This window comes from Camellia sinensis, chromosome 10 (genome assembly GCF_055761805.1).
Source record: "Camellia sinensis isolate YWXY chromosome 10, ASM5576180v1, whole genome shotgun sequence".
NCBI classification, from domain to species: Eukaryota; Viridiplantae; Streptophyta; class Magnoliopsida; order Ericales; family Theaceae; genus Camellia; species Camellia sinensis.
Genome location: NC_138970.1, coordinates 176804948 through 176819782, shown reverse-complemented (window position 1 = coordinate 176819782; position 14835 = coordinate 176804948). Strand labels below are relative to the sequence as shown.

The window sequence follows — 14835 nt, the reverse complement described above, 5'->3', positions numbered from 1 at the left end:
ATTTCTAACAGTTCACCTATACAATAATAAAATTATCTGAATTATTAATTGAAATAAAATTTTAACATTATTAAAAACTATTAATTAATTTGATGATTTATTAATAAAAAGACCTTGATGATTTATTAATAAAAAGGCCTATTTATTATGAAATTAGAAACTTTATGGGACATAATGTAATTTCTAAAACTACAGGAGATAATTTATAATTTAAGTAAACCTCAAGGGGTATGTTTGTAATTTATCCTATTATTTAATTACAAAATAAATCAAAAATAAATAATAAAAAATAAAAAAATATTTTTACTGTATGAGTGTGTTTGATTGGACGGACTGGATAAGGGGGGATTAGAATCCATCGGACTTGAGTGTTGGGACTGTGAATCCTCCGGATTATTTGGTTGGATTAGATATGTGTCATGTATTTGGTTTTTTTATGGGATTAGATATCTGAAAATGACTTATTTTAATGAATCTAACATTTGGTTAGACAGACTGGATAGGATAAATAAACAAAAGATTATTTTACCATTTTTTAATTGTTTACTAAGTAATAACAATATTAAACATATCTTTAATATTTTAATTATTTTTAGCTAGATTAAATAAAAATTTATTTTATTTTATTTTGTACACAATTAAATAAATTTATTCATTAAAAATTAAATAAATAAAATATCAATAAAAATATATGTTATTTTTTTAATTAAAATTTTAAATAAATTTGTTTTTAAAAATAATAATAATTAAACAATGAAATTAAATAAAACATCTATTAAATTTAAATAATGAAATTAAATAAAATATAAACAAAATTTTAAAATAAAACATCAATAAAATATCAATAAAAAATTATTTTAAAAAAATTAAATAAATAAAACATCAATAAAAAGTTAAATAAAATTATTTTATTTTTAAATTGAGACATTTAAATTTTATTGAATTTTATTAAATATAATACATAATTAAATAGTAAAGGGTTAAAATGGTCATTTTACTACCTAATCCCAACAGTGGATAGTCCCCAAAAAAAAAAAAATAAGGAGCTACCAATAAATTACAATCCAAATAGTAGATTGTCCCCCTCTTAATCTGGCGAATCAAACACGCTCTATAATGCCAACCTGACCTAGTTCAATATTTGTCCACCTTTACGGACAATTGATTAAAAAACAGAGTAAACCTTGTCAAAATGTGAGAGATTATAGTATGTTTGGTTTTAGTTTTTTGAATTTAATTTTTTAAAAATTGAGTTTTTTATTTTTTGTTTTTTTTTTGTTTTAGTGAATATTTTTTAAGTTTTAAGTAATTTTTTTACTTTTTTGATGTACCTTACTTAAATGTATCTAAATAATAAATTATTTATGAAAAAATATTTTAAAAAATTAATAAATACACAAAAATATGAAAAATGTACTAAAATTTTGTATTTTTAGTATTTAGTGAATTTTTAAAATATTTTTTTTCACAAATATTATACTTTCTAAGTGTATTTATGTTAAGTATGTTTAAAAAATAAAAAAATTGCTTAAAATATTAAAAAATTCAGTGAAAACAAAAAAATACAAAAAATGGAAAAGATAATTTTCTGAAAAGTGAATTCTGAAAACTAAAAACAAACAGAGTGAATTATATATATATTTTTTAAATTTTAAAAAAACATGTGTAATTCATTTTAAATTTTAAAAATTATTTAATATTTTTATTTATTAATTTTATTAGTATTATTTATTAGGGTAAATTAAAAATACACCTTCGAAAATTTGCTTAAAATATGAATTACCTCATGTGATTTAGAAAATTACAAATACCTCTATGTTAGAATTTTTTATTTAATAGAATTAATTGAAAAAGTGAAATTTCTAACTACTCACTTATACAATAATAAAATTTTCTAAATTATCAATTAAAATAAAATTTTAATATTATTTAAAATTGTTAATTAACTTGATTTATTAATAAAAGAACCTATTTGTTATGAAATCAGAAATCTTAGGGGCATAATATAATTTTTAAAATTAAAAGAAATAATTTGTAATTTAAATAAATTTTAAGGGTGTGTTTATAATTTATCCTATTTATTATTAGAAGTAGGAGTAATATTTATTTACCACCACCTTCGGCAAAGTAGTGTTTTCCGCAAAGTAGTGTTTTGAGAAGTTAGAAAAAAATTTAATTTTGTTTTTTACTTTTTGATAGCTTTTTTATGTGAAAAAGTTGATTTTTTTTTTTTTTACGTGTAAAAAAGCTAAAAAATAAAAAAGAGTAATGATTCATCCCCTTTTTCCCCACTCCCTTTGACCCCCTCTCTCTCACATTGGTTACTTTTTCTTTTTTTTTTTTTTTTTTTCCTGCTCCTCCAATCATCCCTTGCCACGTGACAAAGGGGTGAGAGGGTGACCCCAAAAGGGGATCCCAAATATTATTCAATAAAAAAAAGTTGGCTTTTTTAAGAAGTTCTCGAATTGCCCCAAAAAGCCCTTAGGTTTTGTGCACAGGGACAGCTCAGCTCACACCTGTTCTCTATACAAAGCATGCCATTGCCGCCATAGAAACAAGAGCAAAACCCCTCCACCACAGACAGAGAGAGAGAGAGAGAGAGCATCGAGTAAAGTCCAGAGAGTTCTCTCTCGTTGTCATCCAACCTTGCTTTCGCAAATGGCGAAGCCGAATCGCGAGTCCGATTCCGATGATGGCAGAGCAACAAAAACGTCAGGTTACAACACGATCTTCATCGATACCAATCTCGACACCCATCTCATCACGATTGTTTCTGATTCGGATACTGTTTCCGACCTCAGAAGTACTTTTTTTTTCTCTAACCCTTGCTTTGTATTTGTGTTGTAGATAGTTGTGTTTGTATTTATAAAGTACTGAAAAATATGCTAGATCGTGTTGTTTTGATTGATTTCTTTCATTGTATGCTTCCTGTATTACTCATTGATGTCTTGATTGGAGAGAATCACTAAAATGTGGCTCTATTTGAGTTAAAATCTGTGGATTGTGCTTCACTAGTGGTCAGCATTTTTAGATCAATTTTAGGCTCTGTTTGGATAGAGGTGGATGTCAAATCAAGGTATTTGAGTTTGGATTTTATAAAAATATTGATGGGTTAGTTATTAGAAGTGGATAGAAAAACTAGAAAAGTTGTATTTTAGTAGCATTTTTATAGCTAAAAGGAGAATTTTTTATAGCAAGATTTCAAAATATTACTTTTGCATAGATATTTCAAATGCATCACGGTAAAGCTCTTTAATATAAATTCATATGTACAAACGGATTAGCACTTTGCTTTGGGAAGTGCTAAAAAAGCTGGCTTTTTTGCTTGTTATGAATAGACATGTAAAGATAGAGAGATGATGTGATCCAAGCCAAAAATTGCTCCTCACATGGCATTGAGGGTATGCAATAATTGCCCCTCACTTACAGCAGGTTGTGTGAGAGTTAGTAGCTAAGCAGCTTTACTGCATTTTGTGTGTATGTTGAGAGTTTGATCCCCACGTTTACTACAACACACACCAGAATGTTGGGGTAGATAGCACTGGCCATCTTGTTGATTCTCATTCGTAATGTATAATGGGATAACTTTTATGGTAGCCCTGTGATTTCTGATAAATGAATTGTCCTGTGGGATAAATTGGGGGTTTGATTACTACTGTTACCCTTCCACAATTATTAATTTTTATTTCATTTATTTCGCTTTTCTTTTTTAATGATAAATGCAAAGACATGAGAAATCATTGATAAAGCAAAACTGTGGATAGAGCGTCTATGTCATAGTTACTCAGTAGTTTCGGCTAATGTTATGTACAATCTTTGCCATAACCATATCTAATCTTACTATTCCTTTAGAAATGCATAATGTGCCCAAAACCAATTATCCTTTGTTGTTTTGAGAACTCATTTCAGCCTCAGAAGCATAAGGGGAGTGTTTAAGTGGACCATAAATGCAACAAATGCAATTGCACACCTGCTTGTCTGTGTAGCACCTTTCTTGGATTTCTTTTTTCTACATAATCTTGTTACTTATTCCAACCAGTATCAACTTCATGTCATTTTACTTGTTGAATCACTTACATTTTCGATTTCCTTGTTTTTATTCTGTAGAGAAAATTATGATCGAGCACCCGCAGTGCTTTCCTGACTTTGGGGAGATAAAAATCCATGCCTTAAAGGTATGTCACTTCTGCATGTGGTGGAAGGTTATTAACAACCTTGCTTGTTTACTGTGTTCATCACATTGACAAGGGTGTGTGATCCTTGCAGGTGAAACGTAAAGGATATTTCTATCACCTATCAGATTCTATGCTTTTTAAAAGTGCTTTCGATGGTGCTAGGAAAAGCTGGTTTCTCTCTGTTGATGCTTCTAGTTTAAAGCAGCACGGTGATAACCAATTTACCAGCAAGCTTGATGTAGCCTTACCCTGCGTAACAAAAACTCCTTCAGGTGATAGAAACAATCTTTTACCTGATAGTTCTTCGAAAACGTTATCTCTTCTTGATACATCACCACTGCCACAAATTGATACATCAGCGCTGCCACAAACTGATACATCATTGCTGCTACAACCTGGAATCATCCAGCACATGAACCAGAAAGTTCCTGAGAGTGGCCAGTCTTGTCCAGGTGAAGTTTTGAAAAATAAGGAGACAGAAGTTACATATGTTACTGATGATCTTTGCAAAAATTTGTCCTGTGACTCCAAGCGGTTGTCAGATTTTGAAGTGGAGAAGAATGATCAGCTTAGCGAGGGAAATAAAATCCCAGAAACAAATGTGGAGCACAGAGATGGTGACTGCCAAGTTGGAGTTAGTGATGTTCAATGCAATGATTCACTGGAAGGATCTTTGAAAACTGGACCTCCTTCAAAGAAAAGGGGCAAATCCAAGAAGACGAGTGAAGATGATGTATCTGGTTTCACTTTGAATGATAATAATGTTTCAAACCTTGCATCTGATATATATGGATCACGCCCAGAGATCATTGGCCCTGAATTTTCTTCTGGTAACACTGGTAAAGAAGTCATAAATGAGATGGAGATGGTAAGTGTGGATGTTGGCAAGGAACCTTGCAAGACTTCATTTTCTGATATTAATATAAGGTCAGCTTCAGCAGAAATCCCCAAAACACAAGTTGAATGCGGGAATATGATTGGTGATGTGCATTGCAATGACACATTAGTAGAAGCTACAAAGTCCATGTCAACTGCAAAGAAAAAGCGTAAAAGAGAAAATGAAGGAGCTGGAAATCCTTCAGGAGAAAACAAATATTTGCTTTCTAATTCTAATAAAGAAACTTCCAAGCCAAATGCTATAAACCCTGAGAAATCTGTAGACGACAAACAGAAAACTATGACTGCTACTTCAGATTGTTTATTTACTGAACCTCCAGAAGATGTCCATTTGGTAGCCAGTCCAAGCAGTGGGAAGAACAAGAGGAAGAGGAAGAGGAAGAAAAAGAAGCAATTACCAAGTTCTCACGACCAAGTGGTCACTCCTGAGCCCATTTCTCTGCACGACGTTGGAGAAGAGAGTTTGAAGGAAACTGTGGACATTGTTGCCATGGATTCAAATAGGCTATCTGATGCTGTAATAGTTTCTGAGTCAAATGTTCAGCGTGCAACACTTTCGGGACCTTCCGGAGACTCTCAGATGGAAAAACACCCTGAATCTGTGCAAGAAGTGGTCGAAGGGAACAAATTACCTTTTTCATCAATAGGTAAGTACCAATATGTAATCTAGAAGTTTCCTTTTTTCATTCATCAAATTCTTCTTCAAATCTAATGATATGATATGTAAAATGGTAAAAAAAAAAAAAAAAATGACTTCTCTTGCTGAATTTGCTGCTGATATTTTGTAGGCATTGATGTTAGTGGACCTGATGCTGAAAATGCAAAAGGCAGAAGTGGATCAAAAGCAACGAAAAATTCGAAGAAGCATCACTCCACTAATGTGAAAGAGTTTCCTCAGCTAGTCGTCAATGAGTTTGATAACCTGAAGAAGGATGTTACAGACTATGGGCATGAAAATGCTGTCACTGATGATCACAAGGTTGAAACTAATTGTCCTGATAAAATTGAAGAGCAAAGGAAATTGCCACAGAACTGTGATCCTGAAGCTATGCTGTCTGGAAATTGTGAACCTCTGAATCAAGGTGAAGCAGATATGCATACAAAAGCAGCAGTTGCCTTATCTAATTTGTCAGAAACCAACATAGTCATGGGATCTGCAAAATCTGCTGGCGGTAAAAGGATCAAAAAGACAGCGAAGAAATCTATTGCAACAAAGCTGGTCACGTCAAGCACAGACTCTGGGCATGAAAATATTGTCACTGATGATGACAAGGTTGAAACTAGTTGTCCTGATAAAATTGAAGAGCAAAGGAAATTGCCACAGAACTGTGATCCTGAAGCTATGCTGTCTGAAAAGTGTGAACCTTTGAATCAGGGTGAAGCAGATGTGGGTACTAAAGCAGCAGTTGCCTTATCTAATTTGTCAGAAACCAACATAGTCATGGGATCTGCAAAATCTGCTGGCAGTAAAAGGATCAAAAAGACAGCAAAGAAATCTGTTGCAACAAAGCTGGTCACGTCAAGCACAGAGCACACTGATAATTCCACAAGTGGGCTTTCTTCAACTACGCCTCGTTCAATTTTTACTGATCATTCAAGTGTCAAAGCTAAGAAAGTGAAAAACATCTCTGCTCAGACTGAAAGGACAGAGATATTGAAGCCAAAAATTGTGGATACTTCTTTCATTGGTGCAAATCGGGAAGGAGATGACATGAGTGGAAATGGGGTGGAATCTTTTCCATTAACTCAGGTAAATAGAACTCAAGGGAATGCTGAAAATGTGGATGGGAACTCAAGAAAGAAATCGAAAAAGAACCGAAGCTCTGATGCAAAGGCCCTCACAGATTCTCCAGTGAAAGAGCAAGCAAACAAAGTAGGGTCTCTCCAGCTAAATCAAAGTAACATGATTCGAAGGAGTGAAGAAAAGATGGATGAGGAATCGGGAAAGAAAAAAAGATTGAATCAAAACACTGCTGCAAAGAGTCTTCCAGATTTTCCAGCCAAAGAGCAAGAATTTGGTGGTGAGGAATTAACTCCTTCAAATGGCAGACAGATAGAGGTGGACACTACTTCCAGAACTAAAAGGAAAAGTAAATCGGTCAAAACAAATTCCAAGAATCAGTTAACTGGACAGGAGTTGGAACATGGTTCTTTCCATCCCCAACAGATATTGAAGACTGTTGATTCGACCCAAGTTCCATTATCAGATGTTGATGATAGTGCTCTTAAGAATGGCAATATGGATAATGCGGATGGTCACATAGAAGTTTCAAAGTGCGATGGTGATATGGTTAACTTCAAGGATTACTTTGTGTCTGTAGAGCACAAGCATGAAGTTACACCTGTTGAGTTGGTTGTTGACAAGGCAAGTGAAGAGAGAAGATCAGCTGGGGACATGAAAGCTAAAAAGAAAGCCAAAAAGCTTGTTGTAACCTCTTCAGCCACCTCACCTGATCTACAGAACTCACTCAAGTTGTATGTAAACCAGGGAAGTGAAAGAAAATCTCATGGTAGAAATTCTAGTCACGTTCAATGTCAAGAATCATTGTCGAAAGATGAGCACAATGAGGTTGGGCTTCACTCCAAGTCTTCAAAAGTTTCTAAGAACGTGGTAAAAGCTCCTGATTCTGATCGTGCTGAACAGATCAAAACCATACCTCAAGAAGCCAAACAGGTTGGTGCTGTTAATGGTTCTAAGACCATTGGCTCTGTGCCTGCTCATCCAAAGAGAAACAATGAGTCTTCATCTGCAACAACCTTAGGCTCTGAAAGTTCTGAAAAAAATCTCCGAAATAGAAAGGAAACCAAGCATCAATTAAGTATGGATCGCCATCATGCGAAGGTTTCGAAAGCTTCCAGTAAAACAATGGGGAAAGTTGTGAACAGTTCACGGTCTGAGAAGGGTTTGTTGGCTACTCCTGGTGCCATTTTTGGGGATGGTAGTAGTGAGAGTTCTGAAGATGAATCTGGGGCTGTAAATTCAGATGCTACCACCAGAACCCCATCAGATAATTCGTCTTCATCAGGTTCCTCGGAAGTGGAAAGCAAGTCAAATCTGGACTCCCCAAGAAATGGTAACTCAAGATCATCCTTGTTTGGTTTCATTTGTACACCCATAATCGTTGTGTGTCTACTTGCTGATAAATTGCATTTTGTTTTCTTACTTCTTTCTTGGCATTTCATCTACTTTGTGATTAAAAAAACCATGTTGCTTAGGCATTTACCAAGTAAAATGAAATATAAGACGATATATGTTGTGCACTCTTCTTCAAGGCCTTGATATATTTCAACTAAGCATTTCTTATTTCATCCTTTTACTTTCTTTTATGTTCTTTTTGGCAACTATTCTTGAAGCTTGTTGTAACTAACGTCTTCTATTTATGTCTAATTTTGCCACAGGATCTAATGGTGCGAAAGAGAAGGATGGGAAAAACATCATAAAATCACAGTAAGTACATAATTAATTTTTTACTTTTTCCTGTTCTAAAGTGGATCTTTTACATTGTAATTAGGCTGCTGATTTGAGTAAACTATTTCCATTTGAGTTCTCACATGTCATAAAAATTTGTTCAAATAACTCCGAAGGTTATTTTGGATATAGACATGAACATGGGTTCTGTATGGCTACGCAAACTTGCCAAGAACATGTCAATATACGTAACATTAGTATTTGTGTTTGTGTATCTGTATTTGTGTCTATATGCAAATCATATCATAGTCACGATTACTTTTTTCGTTGATGAAAAACGTTCTATGACACCTCACTCCTCACTTCCTTTCAACCAATCAAATCCTTCGTGCATCCTCTCTCTCTCTCTCTCTCAACATCATTCCAATGCACAAGGTATCATGTTAGAAGTGTATGTTATTATTAAATATTTTCAGATCATGGAAACATCAGGAGTGCTAAAATAGTGTTGAAGCCGCACATCACATCATCATCTGGAAGAAGACAAGAATACCGGGGGTGAAAGTGTATAAAACAAATGTGAATTAACACATAGTTCATTGCCTCCCCATGTTTTTACTTTGTATTTCCTTGTGTTTTGGTTTTGTTAAAAAAAAAGAAAGATAAAATAACTAAAAATCAATAAAGAAGAACCTAAGCTGAGCTGCTGTTCTTCATAACCTAGAAACCCGAAATGTTTCTACTAAGCTCTATGTTGTTCAGCAATCATTTACTGCTTTTACCATATGTCTATGCTGCCAATGCCTCTCATATCTCTATTGGGTTTTTGAGCAGAGTTCCAAGCCCGAAGAACATAACCATGAATATGATTCTTAGAAGTTCAAGAAGATTCAAGAAGGCCAAGCATGCGGCCACTCAACTACAACTTGAAGACACTGAAAGTCAGCCTGTTGATATTGTTCCAGACAGTCAAGTGAACCAGTAATTACTTAAGGTGGTTTTCTTATTTTGGAATTTTGATTTTCTACCAGGAGTCCTCTTTTTTTTTTTTTTTCTTTTTGACATGGGTCTTTTAAGTTTTGAGATTGTGGCACCGCACCAGCGTCCTCTGCTAAGAAATATTTCTACCCTTGTTTTAAAGTTTTGAGATTGTGACACTACACCAGTCTCCTGAGATTGTAGTTTTTGAGTTTTGAGATTGTGGCACTACACCAGCGTCCTGAGATTGTGGTTTTTAAGTTTTGTAGGTCTCACACCCTCGCTCTCAAGTCTTGCTAGACATGTTTTAAACAATACCCCACGTTTGTTTGGCTGACTAAGTACGGTGTGATTGTGTGGGGAGATTATTAGTAGGGTAGTAGTAGGTTGGAGATATAAGATAAAGAGTGTTTGTTTCATTAGATTAGTAATACTATTGATAGTATTAATATGCAAAATTAATCACTTTGTTTGGTTGTTGTTTTTCAAACTCATTTTTTTGAAAATTTTAGAGTACTTGTTTGGTTATTCAGAAAACTAAATGCACTTTTTAAAAGTTCACTATTGCAAATTGAAGTTTCCCTCCAATTTAAAGAGATAATTTTGAAATTTTTTGTCACATTAAAAAATATTCATCTTAGTTTTATATATATATATATATATATGTACATGTTGTATATGTATAAAAACATAATTTGGTATGTAATCATTTATAGGTACATATCCTAACATTAAAAAAAATGTAATTTGCACTCATTTTAACAACATTTATGTGTACATATCCTATCATTTATGTGCGACTTTATGCGGACATGTTTTACCATTTGTGTGATTTTATCATAAAATTTGTACTCATTTTGGCAACAGAAAACATAATTTTGTGTATTTTATCATAAAATTTGTACTCATTTTGGCAATAGAAAACATAATTTTTTTTACAAATTGGCATTAAAAAAAAAATCGTAACTAACATGCAAACTTTTGTAATATGAAGTACAAAAAATTTGGACATTTTGTTATGTCAATTTCAGATGAGGTTACACATGTTTGTGTTAATATTACGATAGTGTGATAAAATAAATTTTTTGCATGACATTTATGAAAATTTAATTCTACATAAGAAATTTTTTAATGCCAATTTGGAATTATTTTTTTTTACGTTTTCTATGGTTAAAATGAGTGAAAATTTTATGATAAGGTTACATAGTTAATGATAGGATATGTACTCATAAATGGTTATATATCAAATTATATTTTCATACATATATAGTATGTACATATATATATATATATATATAAAATTAAGATGAGAGTATTTTTTGATATGACAAATTTTTTTTTTTCAAAATTGTCTCTCTCCTTAAATTGGAGGGAAACTTGAAATTGCAATGATGCATTTTTTTGAATACCAAACAAAGATCTTTTTCAAAATAGAGGGGTGATTTGGGATGTTCTAAAGAAGTATATTTTTTGATTTTTCATAAAATATGGGTTGGGTTGGGTTTTAAATGATGTGATAGAAAGGTGATGTGATTTAAATAGTATAGTAACTTTTTTTATTTTTTAACTTTTTAAGTACTTGACAAACGAGGTCAGAGTTTTCAAATTATTTTTTGAAAAAATTATTCAAAAAAAATAGGACCAAAAACATACTGAATATTTTTTTATTCTCAAACATATATTAATTTAATTTTATAAAATATTCATTTTGTATTATTAAAGCAGCCAAAAGCAGCTTCGAGGTGCAGCAGCCAAACTAGTGTCATATTCCTCCACCGAAAAAAAGAAAAAAAAGAAAAGAAGATGAATTTGATGCAGCAGCCGGTTCTTCTCCACCTCATGTAGGGAAAGTTAATCCGGTTGGGGTGTGAGAGTAATAGTATGGGTGGAGTAGTAATCCCACCCAATAAAGAAGCTACCAAACAACTAAATGTGAGACCCACCTCATTAATACTCCGATTCTACCCCCCATAGTCGGCTAAACAAACATGATCTTCATTCACAATAGTGTAATAGGGTTTATGTCATAAGGTTTTTGATTCCTACATGAATCAAGCCTTACTCTTATTTTTTCATTTTTATTATTTTCGGAGTTTTAGCTGTGATTAGCAAAGGCAAATGTAGAACCAGAATAGACAATTTTGTGTCTATCACCAGTTTTTCTTCCCTGAGTTGCAACCGATCATTAAGATAGATGGGGTAAACTAATAAGCCCCCGAGCTACGCATACATTATCTTGGGCTAGACTGGGAATATATATATATATATATTATGTTATTTTAAATATTCGGTAACAATTCACGTCATTAGAGATAAATTTAGGTGTCAGAGTTTTAAGTTTTTTCTGTTTGTTTTTTATGCACCAATCCTGACACCTAATTCTTAGTTTTTTATGCACCAATCCTTGCATGAGAAATTACCTCTAATATAAATGTTCTTATTAAATGCTCTTGAAATTTTTTTGTAATACGTTTAAAAGAATAAAAAAATACAAAAGTGTTACATTATGGTATTGTTGTTCTGGCAATAAGCATGTTTCAATGACACCATTTGTGTCACATAGTAGCTTGGTCCTAGTTAAAAGTTTAATATGCTTTCAAATATGCATATTTTACCAAAGAAATTCTTGAATTTGACCAATTGTTGCTCTAAATTCATCAATTCGTGAATCAGACCATGATTTGCAGTTATAATTGTTTATATTTTAAAATTTGAAATATAGTTTATATATGTAGGGATATAGTCTCCTTCATACCTCATCTCTCCATAATTCTCTGTACTCTTTTTACGAGACTTAATTCCAAATTCATACTGATGATCTGAATCGTTTATCTCGTAGGTTTTGTAATAATGGTCATTTTTACAAAAAAATGAGTTTTATTGGACATTTATAGACATAAGAAAAAAAATCACATTTTATTTTATAAAATGAATTGACAAATTTGATTGTAAACTTCGATTATTTATTTATTAAAATAAAATACTATTTATTCATATGTTTATAATTGTTTACTGCAATATTTATAAATGAGGAAGTATAGGGAGATAAAACGAAAATGAGTTGGACCCCAATGGGAGTGTTGGAGTCTCCTCCCATTGGTTAAAAACTGTTTGTTTTTTTTTTTTTTCATTGCCAACCCCACGTAGAGGTGGGGGTGCTGAGGTTGTCTCCGTACTGGGGGGGTCGGAATCACGGCGGAGATAAAATATGAAGGGTGCCCATCCCTGTATATCTAGCCCACTAACTTTTCCTAATTAGGTGGCTGACATTATATCTAGCCTACTAACTTTTCGTAATTAGGTGGCTGACATTACTAATTTTCTACATAGGCAATTTAAAGTTTGTTCAAAGGCAACATTATTGTGGGCCATTAGGGTACTAAAGTGACCACATTTTCAAAATGTCGTTGTTGTTGAATGGCTACTTTTATGTAATGATAATTGAAATTAACATAGCAGTCAAAAAACAAAAACATGTGAGTATCAAATAATTTCTTTTTTGTTCCCTAAAGATAAAGATAGAACCAGTCTATTTCGGCCGGCTTTCTCGGGCGGTGATTTCTTTGTTTAATTTATGATGAGAGAGTGTATGTGTATGGCACGGTTTCAGCTGGAAAAAAGTGATTATAAATTATGATGTAATAAATTATAATTTATAATTTTAAATATAAATTATTAATTTATTTGGTATAGAAATAATAAATTTAATCAGTATAGTAGTATTTAGTTGAATAAGTTGTAAAATAATTTTTTGTTGTGTAATGTCATTTTTGCCATTTTTTTCTTTTCCTTAATTTTATTTTATTTTTTATTTTTCTTCTCCTCTTTTCTTCTCTTAATTGTTTTTTATTCTCTTCTTTCCTTATTTCTTTTTTTTTTCTTTTCTGCTCTTAATTTTTTTTCTTTATTTTATTTTATTTTCTTTAGTTTATAGTTTATTTTTTCAAATTAGAAGTGATGCATGTATAGTGAGATTGATCATGAGAAAATTTTGAAAAATGCTGTAATACCAATTAATTGATATTTTTTAAATTATTAAAAATTAAAAATTGTTACAAATACCAATTAATATTTTTAATTTATTTTTCCAAATTAGAAGTGAGTTAATTGATATTTTTTTAATTTATTAAAAACTGTTACAAATATCAATTAATATTTTTTTTAAAATTTATTTCATTAATCGCTTAAAATGCTTTATTTTTATTTTTATTGTTATTATTATTATTTTTTAATTAAAAAAATATTGTAAATCCTAGCTCTGGCGGAAGGTCGTGGTGACGGGGGATGGGATCGCGACGGCAGAAGGTCATTTCGATTGAAAGTCATAAGTTATAAGTTGTTTTGATAAGTTGTGCCAAACACTCTAAAATAGCTTAATATAAGCTAAAAGTTGTTATAAGCTGTACCAAACAGGCATTATATATGTATCTATTTTGTGTTTAGTTTTCTGTATTTTAACATTGTTGTTAATTTATGTGGAGTATTTGGCCTTTTAGCTTTACTGGTTGCTTGCTTGTTTTTTATTTTTATTTTTATGTGAGATGTACAAATCATTGAAGTTGTTTGCACACGTTAACAAAATTATTTTTTTAATCAAATTTGTATCTTGTAGTCTCGATTATATTTAATTTTTTTGTTTAACTTCTTATAAACCTACAAACTTAGAAATTTTAGTTCGAATTTCACTTACAAATATTAATTTGTAACTCAGATTCATTTATATTTGAGCTCCACAACACCAATTCAATTTTCACCATAAAAATACATTACCCAAAAAAATCTAGGATAATTTTTCTGAAACAATACGACTTATGTTTTTTTTTTTTTTTTTTTTGTAACCGCAAATAAAAGTTCACACATATTTTGTTAATGTGTGTTTTTAAGACACATGATACATAATTTAAAATACTCGTATATTTTACATAAAAATAAATACAATCATTGTACAAGCCACTAAGACAATTCTAGGATTAATCCTTGATAAACCTAGATTCTCAACCCTCTAAGTCATTCAGGGCAAGGGATGAATATGTTGGGGACATAAGGACTACGTTTTTGAATTTGTTGGTTAAAAGTCCATTATTAGATTTAGTTCCATAAATAGTACTTATCTGTTCATTTTTTTTTTTTTCTGTTCGATTTTTTAACCTATTTATCCAAATTATTTTAACCTATCTATTCAAAATTTTATTTTATTGTTAAATTTTTTGAACCTATCTGTTCAAAATTTTATTTTATCTGTTGGATTTTTTTTGAATCTATTTATCCAAATTATTTTAACCTATCTATTCAAATTTTTATTTTATCTATTGAAACAACAATTCAACAAAGCAATTTCTCTCTCTCTCTCTCTCTCATACAAATATCTAAAAATAG

The 14835-nt window shown here is 31.4% G+C and overlaps 1 protein-coding gene across 1 annotated transcript; it reads left to right on the top strand.

The window, feature by feature from the left end:
* The first annotated feature begins 2437 nt into the window (after positions 1-2437).
* On the top strand, positions 2438-9917 carry LOC114264911 (uncharacterized). Its single transcript, XM_028205643.2, has 6 exons — positions 2438-2803; positions 4108-4175; positions 4267-5719; positions 5861-8146; positions 8472-8520; positions 9316-9917. The coding sequence occupies exons 1-6, from the start codon at positions 2659-2661 to the stop codon at positions 9464-9466; spliced, it is 4152 nt and encodes a 1383-aa protein (XP_028061444.2). The 5' UTR covers positions 2438-2658; the 3' UTR covers positions 9467-9917.
* Positions 9918-14835: the final 4918 nt, after the last annotated feature.

Coding starts and splice junctions, on each gene's coding strand:
- LOC114264911 (XM_028205643.2), top strand. CDS start 2,659: ATGGCGAAGCCGAATCGCGAGTCCGATTCCGATGATGGCAGAGCAACA. Junction 5,720..5,860: donor ATTACCTTTTTCATCAATAG/GTAAGTACCAAT, acceptor GATATTTTGTAG/GCATTGATGTTAGTGGACCT. Junction 8,147..8,471: donor TCTGGACTCCCCAAGAAATG/GTAACTCAAGAT, acceptor ATTTTGCCACAG/GATCTAATGGTGCGAAAGAG.